The sequence below is a fragment of the Gossypium raimondii genome, chromosome 8 (assembly GCF_025698545.1).
Source record: "Gossypium raimondii isolate GPD5lz chromosome 8, ASM2569854v1, whole genome shotgun sequence".
Classification (NCBI taxonomy): Eukaryota; Viridiplantae; Streptophyta; class Magnoliopsida; order Malvales; family Malvaceae; genus Gossypium; species Gossypium raimondii.
Window position 1 is genome coordinate 51,192,066 of NC_068572.1, and position 10,437 is coordinate 51,202,502.

At 36.2% G+C, this 10,437-nt stretch overlaps 1 protein-coding gene across 1 annotated transcript; it reads left to right on the plus strand.

The window, feature by feature from the left end:
* Positions 1–919: 919 nt before the first annotated feature.
* LOC105791999 (serine/threonine-protein kinase SAPK3) lies at positions 920–3,806 on the plus strand. The gene is made up of 9 exons (XM_012620350.2): positions 920–1,299; positions 1,850–1,924; positions 2,077–2,178; positions 2,278–2,331; positions 2,410–2,502; positions 2,593–2,685; positions 2,837–2,941; positions 3,031–3,129; positions 3,222–3,806. The coding sequence occupies exons 1-9, from the start codon at positions 1,177–1,179 to the stop codon at positions 3,501–3,503; spliced, it is 1,026 nt and encodes a 341-aa protein (XP_012475804.1). The 5' UTR covers positions 920–1,176; the 3' UTR covers positions 3,504–3,806.
* Positions 3,807–10,437: the final 6,631 nt, after the last annotated feature.

Consider the following 10,437-nt stretch of genomic DNA (forward strand, 5'->3'; position numbering starts at 1 on the left):
TCATCTTCATACAACTAACTACCATTATAAATTCCACGCTTCAATGAACGTTCCCCTAGTAGTTAGTTTATTTTGTGCGTGTATTTTTTATGTCGGACACTTCACAAATCCAGAAGGTGGCCTTTCACACCTAAAACGTGTCTTTGAAATACATTGCTTTTTCTTTTTCTTCTTAATTTTGTTTTATTTAACCAATTTCCTCTCGCTTTCATACCTACACTCTTTGGTATATCTAAAATTTAGTTTTTATATTTTAAAATTTTATCCCTCATTTTATTTAATAATTAAATTTAAATTATTTTTTATTGGATTAAATTATATAATCTTTTTAAAACCTTGATATTCTTCTTTAAAACTATACTGAATAACTTTATTGAGGATGGACCGGTTCTTCCGAAAGAAATTTTTGAAGTTTTATCTTTGGAAACGCCGACCTAATCCCTTAATAATGAAAGGTATTGTCTCTCGAGAGGAGTTTTGCTCCCCTTCACAAAGAGACGTGTACGATTCACAAAAGGGAACGCCTCAACTGTAGGTAAACGTACAACCACTTACCAAAAAGCAACGTAAACATCTCACACTTATTGAGAATTTAACCTTTTGTCTATTAAATATAAGCCTCTCAACAACCATACAATTTAGATTGAAATAAAAAGCCTTAATTTTGTTATTTGCTTTTCGCACATGTAATATTAATTACATATTTTAGAAACATCATATAATTTAATCGCAATTAGATTTTAATTATTAAACATCTGGAGAGCAAAAGTAACTAAATATTAGATATATAATAGTAGAAGGATTAAGAGAAGAATTATACAAATTTTTAATTTTGTTGAAACTCTAATTTTTTTCTGGTTTGTATATACATAAATATTAGTTTGATAAAGAGAAGAAGTTTATAAAATGGCTTGACTTGTAAGCTTATAAAAAGTTAGCTGGTTAGGTGGTCTTCTACCTTTCAAGGACTGTTTCTTCACAGTTTTCCTTTTTGTTTTGCCTGTTTTGGAATATATAGAGCATATTTCTTGGTCTTGGTCTTACTGTTTAAGAACTCTTAGAAAGAAAATTTTCTCTTTTCATAGGTTTTTGATCTCTAAAAGTCTTGTTTTTAGTGAAAGTTTTCACATTTTCTTTTTAATCCCTTTCCTCCCCTTTTTTTTTTTGGTGTGATCGATGGAGGAGAGATATGAGCCAGTGAAGGAGCTTGGATCAGGGAATTTTGGAGTCGCAAGGCTGGTGAAAGATAAGAAGACAAAAGAGCTTGTTGCCGTCAAATATATTGAAAGAGGAAAGAAGGTAATTTATATTTTTTTCTCTTAAAGATGGTCTCTTCTTAGATTCTTTTGTCTGCAACTGCAAATTGATCATATGAAAATATTGATTTTATATAATTTGACAGCATTTATATGAGCAGAATCTGGAAAAAATTAATGTTTTTGAACATGGAAAAGAGTTTATGTTTGATTTTGAACATGACTGTCTATTTGCTTGAATATATTACAATCTCTCATTTACAGATCAGATTGAGACGAGTACTTAATTTTTGGTCTTTCTCGGAAAGCTGCTTTGATTTTTCCATGTCTGTAGATTGGTAAAACACGGCTTGTATAATGTCTTCAATGGCATATTTAGGGATAATAAGAGTGAGACAGCAAGTGTTTGTTGATATCTCTGTTTGAGCTAGTCGATGTTATATAGTGAAAGTGAAGTTATTGTTGAGAAAAAAGATTTGTGGTTGTTTATAAACAACAATAATGTTTTACCTGTAAGAAAATGACATTGCATTAGTCTGCAAAACCTTAATTACATGTTAATGTACTTATGCTTTTCTGTTTTGGGGTTTCAGATTGATGAGAATGTTCAGAGAGAAATCATTAACCACCGATCTTTACGACATCCAAACATAATCAGGTTTAAAGAGGTGAGAAATTGATTTTATTGCATATTAGTAGCTATGTTGTTGGAATTTCAGGTTTGAACACCAAACAATTGGCTATTAAACATTCTTTTAGATGATTAATCTTATTTAACATAATTGACTCACAATTATTTTAACTTCACATTTCTCTGCAGGTTGTGGTGACTCCAACACATTTAGCTATTGTCATGGAGTATGCTGCCGGCGGTGAACTCTTCGAGAGAATATGCAGTGCAGGTCGATTTAGTGAAGACGAAGTGAGTTTATATCTACATTCAACATGTTGAGTTGATCTTTCTTCCCCACCTGTTAATTTGCATTAATGTTCAACTTTACGATATTTGTCCATCCGACAGGCTAGGTTTTTCTTCCAGCAGCTAATATCTGGTGTCAGCTACTGTCATTCCATGGTATGTTATATGAATATCACTTTTGTCAGAGTCTGTGTGATTGTGACTTTCTTGCCTCATTCAATATTTCTGCTGCAGCAAATTTGTCACAGGGATCTGAAACTAGAAAACACACTCCTGGACGGAAGTCCAACACCACGTCTTAAAATATGCGACTTTGGTTACTCCAAGGTTCATTTCCAAATTTGACATAAACCTTATCTTTGATGGATTCTGTTCTATTTTTTCAATATTCAGTTCTTTAGTTTCTTTTTTGAACAGTCTGCAGTGCTGCATTCACAACCAAAGTCAACTGTAGGAACACCAGCGTATATCGCCCCGGAAGTCCTATCACGAAAGGAATACGATGGAAAGGTACAATTTTTCTGTTTTCTAATCAATGTGATGCAGATAGTCATCCTTGGATACATCTGGTTTACTCATGGAGCATGAATTTGTGCTTGTTGCATAGTTAATCCCCTCTTATTATTAGCCGGTTAGTTTGATCGTTTGGTAGCTGTCGTAGATTGCAGATGTTTGGTCTTGTGGCGTGACATTATACGTGATGTTGGTGGGAGCATACCCTTTTGAGGATCCCGAAGATCCTCGGAATTTCCGTAAGACCATCGGAGTAAGTTCTCGACTCTTACTCTTCAGTTAAATGAGCCATCATTTCCTCCTTTTTCTTGATACAAAGTCAAATTATTTTGGCTGTAACAGCGAATAATGAGTGTCCAATACACTATACCCGACTATGTACGAGTGTCCGCGGATTGCCGGCAGCTTCTTTCCCGTATCTTCGTTGCCAATCCTGCCAAGGTATCATTCTTTTCCTATTTGTAATCTTTGTATTTCATAAAAGACTTAGTTGTATCTTCTTTAAATGATATAAAAACTTTGATCACGTACAGAGGATTAGCATCCCAGAGATTAAGGAGCATCCTTGGTTTCTGAAAAATTTACCGAAAGAATTAGTCGAAATCGAAAAAACGAACTATGCGGAATCGGTACGTGACCAACCATCTCAAAGTGTTGAAGAAATAATGCGTATCATACAAGAGGCTAAGACAACAACAGCCGAAGGAGCCAAAGTTGGTGAACAAGCTGCTGCCGGTTCATCCGATCCCGATGATGTGGAGGCAGATTTAGAATCCGAAATCGATGTCAGTGGTGACTTTGAAGCTCCTATGTGAGAACCTGATGTTAACTGCTTCAACAGGATTTGTGCATCGAGGTTTGGAGTGTTAGTTGGATTACAGTTTAGATATGGTTTTTATCATACTGGGAAAATGCTGTACAGCAGACATTAACACTGGATCGGTGTTGCCTTGCTTTGTATTACCTTGGTGTGAGTGTCTCATGTTGTAGATTTCATACTTTTTGAAGCATCTTTCAGAAGTGGTTTCAAAGCTTGTATTGTTTTGCACTACTTTGGACGGTAACAATGCTATAATTGTATTTTATAATTAATCCACCTATAACTTATACTTGTGAAACTTCAGCTTGATCTAGCTCTATCGATTTTATAAGATTGTAATATATTATATTATGTAATTGTATTAATTCGCAAAAAAAAAAAGAAAAAAAAAAGGAAAGAATAAGCTAGAAAAGGTATTTCAACCTTTACCTTCCAATAACAAAATTTCCTTAAGGCCCATCCGACTTCAGTTTAATCCAGTCGTGGTAAGCGCCATAACTACTCAAACTTCGTTGCAATAGGTTGGAATTCTGCAGACTTCGTGCCCATGAGATGCTCAAAATTAGCTAATCCTTGCTACTGCTATGCGCTCCCTTGAAGATGTAGTCATTTCAATTTTTCCATATCATCCAACATATGATAATAAACAATGAGTTCCATTTGGGTCCCTTAACTTCAATGTTTCCTTCATTGCTCAAATTCCACACCAGCCAACCTTGGAGCCGCATACTGCAAAAAATCACTAATGACCCAGTTGGAACAACTGATAATGTGCCTGGGTAAAACGGAATTGAGCTTTTGCCAAGCCTATTCCCTAAATGGCTCCAACAAGTCATCACTTATTGGGTCATCCCCAATGTACCAATTCTTCAATGGTTCAACACCACTAACCTAGTTATCATTCCAGGCCATTGCCAATTGACCACACAAAAGCATGGAGCACCTCATCTGAAACGTTCCCCAAGACTCGCGAAAAACAAGAGCTTGCAATTCATTTAAGAGAAAGTGGAGACCAACCCTGCATGTTATATTTATTCCGCAATACCTGGACCAAAAAAACTTCCCTCTTAGCAACATTAGACACTTTGAATAATTAGATGAAGATCCATAACTCGTGAATAACTTTGTTTATAATTTTTCAGACCCTCTCGCGCTATCAACTCAAAGGAGGAGATAAATGAACAAGAATTTGCCTAATTCACGTTCTAGTGTCACGGGCCGCAATTCAAAGCTCGTGACCATCACACCAAATGCATCCAATGGGGGTCTATTGCTTAGATGGGGATCATTTGGCTCACGAGAACTGACCCGATTCAAAGAGATATTTGAGAAGCCTGTCAGATTGAAGCCTGGTTGGCCCGATAGCGAAGAGATGGCAACTTAGGCTAATATGGTAACTAATCTTAGAAGATAGAGGGAATCATATCTTGTAAAGATTAGATTAGATTTGATATGGCATATCTTGTAAATCCCTAAAATAAAGGGATATGGTTAATCTCGTCCGTCGATGTAATTGTATCTTGACCGTCGGTTTTGGGGGAGCTCAACAATAAATAGAGAGCCTCCCCCTCATTTGTACTCACTCCTGAATTGTTTCATTATTCTTTATGAATAAGAATTGAGAGCATTTACTCAGACACTTTGCGAGCGCTCTTTCTGTTGTTCTTTTGTAGCTTCTTTTGGCACAATCGCTTCCGCTATACAAATTGGTGCCTTGGAGGAATTTTAAGGAATCCTCACTTTTGGGCGTAAAGGCCGACTTAGGCGAGTTTGGAGCAAACGGATCACCTAAGGCCGCATGGTTTGCGAGACAAAAGGTCTAGCCCCGTGACAAGTGGTATCAGAGCCAAGTTTTGAGCCAAGTGTTATTCGAGTTGGTTCGAAGGCACCTTTGGGATGTCGAGAGAAGCATTTGAACAATTGTGGGCGAGAAAGCCTTTGAGGGAGATGTTGTCGGCTGTTGAGGAACGCGTGGGTAAACTTGAGGAGTCCATGGAGGACGCAAAAGAGTCGAGCAATGCGCTTGGGAAAAGCATTGATGACTTGAGGGAGCAGTCCAGGGACTTTGTTACTGAGTGTCTCACTTCCCAAATGGATAACGTGCGAGAGTTGCTAGGTTCCCAAAGGAAGAAGCTGATGGAGAGGAACGATGCTCTCGAGGCCATGATGATGGCTTTGAAGGAAGAAACAATGGCCACGACAAGGGCTTTGAGCACAAGAATAGAGGAGCTCGAGGGAGAGCTTGTAACACCCCTTACCCGAGACCGTCACCGGAATCGAGTACGAGATGTTATCCAATTTAACTTACCAATTCGGAGCATAAAAAAATTGCTTTTAAAATTAAATTCACTGTTCACAACAAAACTGTCTACCTGCGTGACTTTCACTAATTTAATTATAACTCGAGTTACAGAACTCGAAATTTAAATCCGTAAATTTTCCCTGAAACTAGACTCATATTCCTACTTACCATAAAATTTTCAGAATTTTTGACTTAGCCAATTAGTACAGTTTATTCATTAAAGTATCCCTGTTTCACAGCTCGCCAGATCTGACCTCTTGGCACTAAAAATCAATTATCTCTTTGTACAGAATACATATAAGGTTATCGTTTGTTTCTTTTGAAAATAGACTCACTAAGAAATCTAAACATATAAATTATGACCCATAATTATTTCTGTAAAATTTATAATGATTTTTCAAAGTCAGAACAGGGGACTTCAAAAACCATTCTGACCCTATCTCACTAAAATTCAAATATCTCAAAATACAGAATTCCTTTGCCTACACCGTTTCTTTCATATAAAAATAGACTTGATAATATTTAATTCCATATATAATTCACTCTCTAATTCCATTTATACTATTTATGGTGATTTTTCACATTCACGTCACTGCTGCTGTCAAAGAAACTGCTTCTTTGAATTAGTTACCATTTTAACATACATAACACCAAAACATATTCTTTAATAGCTACTTCAATAGCTAATATTAGCCATATCATTTGAACATGCTCAAAATGATCAAGACTCTATACATGCCATGGTTTAAACATTTTGAAAAGTACATAATACCGAGATGATTATGATAGTGTGATACGAGCTCCGACGATCCCCAATTCGATCAAGTTCAAATCACTATAAAACAAAGGAAAAGAAGAAAGGTGTAAGCTATAAATAGCTTAGTAAGTTACATGTAAACAATAATTACTCATTTAATAATTAACACTTTTAACATATAACTAATCAAAACATTTCTTAGCAATTTCAATCACTTACACATGCATAATCTTACCAATTCACTTGCATATACATTTTCACACTTAACATTTATCACATATGCTCAATTCTTTCAATTGTACCTGCATACACACTTCATTTCATATTCACTTTAACCCATCATTAATCCCGTTGAACACTCGGAATATACACAGATACGTAGATATTTAGCACATAAGTGCAACACTGATATGTAGCCAAAGCTACCATTTTATGTAGCCGGCTACCATCGAAATGTAGCCGGCTACCATCGATCAATAACACCGAAATGTCCACGGCCTGCTCACACAAGTCGTCAGTGTCTCGCAACACATGCTAGATCACCCAGCACCGGGACTCACTGTAACATCTGTAACATCGATCTCTAGTGACATGTCACTTGTATCCACTTCTATTCCTAAGTTCAACCGAATTTACACTTAACACTTTATTTTCAACACTTTATCACTTGAATAATTCATGAACAATTTTCCTTCCACATTCAATATTAATTCACATATCAAATATAATTCACAATTTATAAAAATATAACTATTATTTACACGTAACTTACCTCGGATGTAAAACGACTATTTTTGTAATTTAGTCGATAACTTTCTCTTTTCCCCGATCACTTGCACTATTTCTTCTTTCTTGATCTATATTAACACAATTTAATACATTTTATCAACATTTCATTCAAATACAATTCATACACAATATTTTGGCAAATTTACATTTTTCCCCAAAACTTTTCAAAAATTCCACTTTTGTCCCTAAGCTCGTAAAAATAAAATTCACTAAATTCTTAAATTTCAAACTTCACTAAATCATATTTCATGCTCATAACAGCCCTCAATTTCACAAAATCACAACTTTATGCACACTTTACCATCTTTCACAATTTAGCCCTTTTTCAACATTTTCGTTGAAATTCATCTAGTAAAACTTGTAATTAACACTTCAAACATTCATTATCTAACATCACTAATCAATTTACAATTATATCATGAATGGGTCAATTTTTAAACTTCAATTTCATTTAAATTAAATGGTAGAAACATGAAATTCAAGCATCAATAAGCATAAAAATACGAAAATAATTAAAAACGGGGCAAGAAATCACTTACAATTGAGCTTAAAAAAATCAAGAACCTTAGCTATGGTAACATGAAACTTTCGGCAGCAAGCTTCTGATTTTGAAGAAGATGGACACTTATTTTCTCTTTATTTTGTCTTTTTCCCAATTTGGACAAAAATGCCCTTGACCCATTACTTAGATATTTTTCTAGAAATACCCTTTTGTGTCCATAACACTAATTTATGGTCTAATTGCCACATAAACACTTCCAATTTCATGCAATAATTCAATTAAGTCATTTAATCACTAATTAGACACACTTTGCATTTTTCTCGATTTAGTCCTAAAATTTCAATTAGGCACTAAATCATTAAAATTTTCTATCCATATTTTCACACAATATTTCAATCAATCAGTAATTAATAAAAATTTATAAAATTAAATTATTTCACTTCTGATTTGTGGTTACGAAACCACTATTCCGATTAGGCCCTATTTCGAGCTATCACAGAGCTAGCCTTGTGTCGAGCATCCGTGGGGAAAGGAGTGGCAAATGCAGCACTCAATAACGAGGATGTCCCAAAGCTGAAAGAGTTTGTGGGGACAAGATCTGCATGCGATGTGGACAATTTCTTGTGGAGGATGGAGCACTACTTCCGTGCCAAAGGCATCGTGGATGATGCGGTTAAGGTAAATACTGCTTCAATGTTTCTTACTAACATTGCGCTTTTATGGTGGCGACGTAGGACCACAGATAAAAGGCAAGGTGAGATTGAGACGTGGCAGAAGTTCCAATGCGAATTGAAGGGACAATTTTACCCAGAGTTTGCCGAGGAAGAAGCTCAGGCAAAGTTGCAAGGGATAACGCAACGAGGCACAGTGGGGGAGTATGTTCGCGAGTTCAGGGAACTCATGCTCCAAGTTTCAAATGTGACCGATGAAGAAGCATTGCTTGCTTTTCAAAAGGGATTGAAGTCGTGGGTCAGACAAGAGGTGGAACAAAGAGGTGTCCAAAAGCTGTCGGAAGCCATGACAGTAGTTGAATCCGTGATGAAGCATGGTAAAGGGAAAGATAAGCTTGGGTCTTCCAAGTCCGAGGGAAGGGGCGTATGTGAAATGGATCACAAGGAAGATAGTGTGGATGGCAATGGCAACGGCGACAATGGTGGTAATAGGAAACCACGAGTTGGGAAGAAGAAACCCAAGAGGAAAAGGGACAAGCTAAAATGCTTTCTTTGCGACGGTCTACACATGTTGAAGAAATGTCCGAGGATATCCGCGCTTAAGGAGAAGCCGGTAGGTAAGGTCTTGGTACTTGGTTCGAGCACAAGGGGTGTCGAAGCTAAGGAGGCCGAAAGTGAGAAGAAGCCAGTGGAGTGCTTCTTGTGTCAAGGTCCGCATAGGTTGCGGAAGTGTCCGAGAAAGTCTGTCATCAAGGGGAACGATGGAGCAGACAAGGAGCCCAAGAAGATTGGTTCGAGCAAGGGAAAAGCCGAAGCCAAGAGGGCAAAGAGGAGTAAAAAGAAGCAAGTTAAGTGCTTCTTGTGCCGTGGTCCATATGAGTTGTTGATGTAACACCCCTTACCCGAGACTATCTCCGGAGTCGAGTACGAGGCATTACTTAGCTTATCTTACTAATTCGAAGCATAAAAACTTGTTTTGAAAATTAATTTCACTATTTACAGCAATCTGTCTAATCGCGCAGCAGTTACTAAATTAATTATAAATAGAGTTACGGGACTCGAAATTTAATTCCGAAAATTTTCCCTGAAACTAGACTCATATATCTTCCTACTATAAAATTTTCAGAATTTTGGTTCAGCCAATTAGTACAGTTTATTAGTTAAAGTCTCCCCTATTTCACCACTTGACTGTCCTGACCTCTTGCCACTAAAAATAAATTTTCTCATTATAGGATTTTCATATGAAGTTATTACTCATTTCTACAGAAAATAGACTCAATAAGGAATCTATAGATATAAACTACAACTCATAACCATTTTTGTACAATTTATAATGATTTTCTAAACTTAGAACAGAGGACTCCAAAAACAGTTCTGACCCTGTCTCACTAAAGTTCTCATATCTCAAAATATAAAATTTCTTTTGTTAAACCGTTATTTTCCATGAAAATAGACTCAACAATCTTTAATTCCATATATCATTCACCCTCTAATTAATTTTATACTATCCTAGGTGATTTTTCAAAGTCACATCACTGTAGCTGCTTGAAATCTGTTTCTTTACAAATTTTACTCTTTCATGATTTCCATGCATGATTTATCATCTAAACATACATATTACCAAACATATTCATACTTAACCATTTTAAAAGCCAAACATTATCACATACTCACACATCTTCCTTTAGCAATATCATAGATACAAACATTCAAATTGACTAATCCCTATACATCACTTAGGTATAAACATTACTTAGGTACATGCCACGTTATCAAAAGAAAAATACATCGCTAAATTTCTCTGAGGTCGGGATTACTCGGATGCTTGGACCGAACACCGGTTTTCTACTAACTCATGCATACGAAAACAACCGTACGCTGAGTATGGGAATACTCAGTGGTATTACC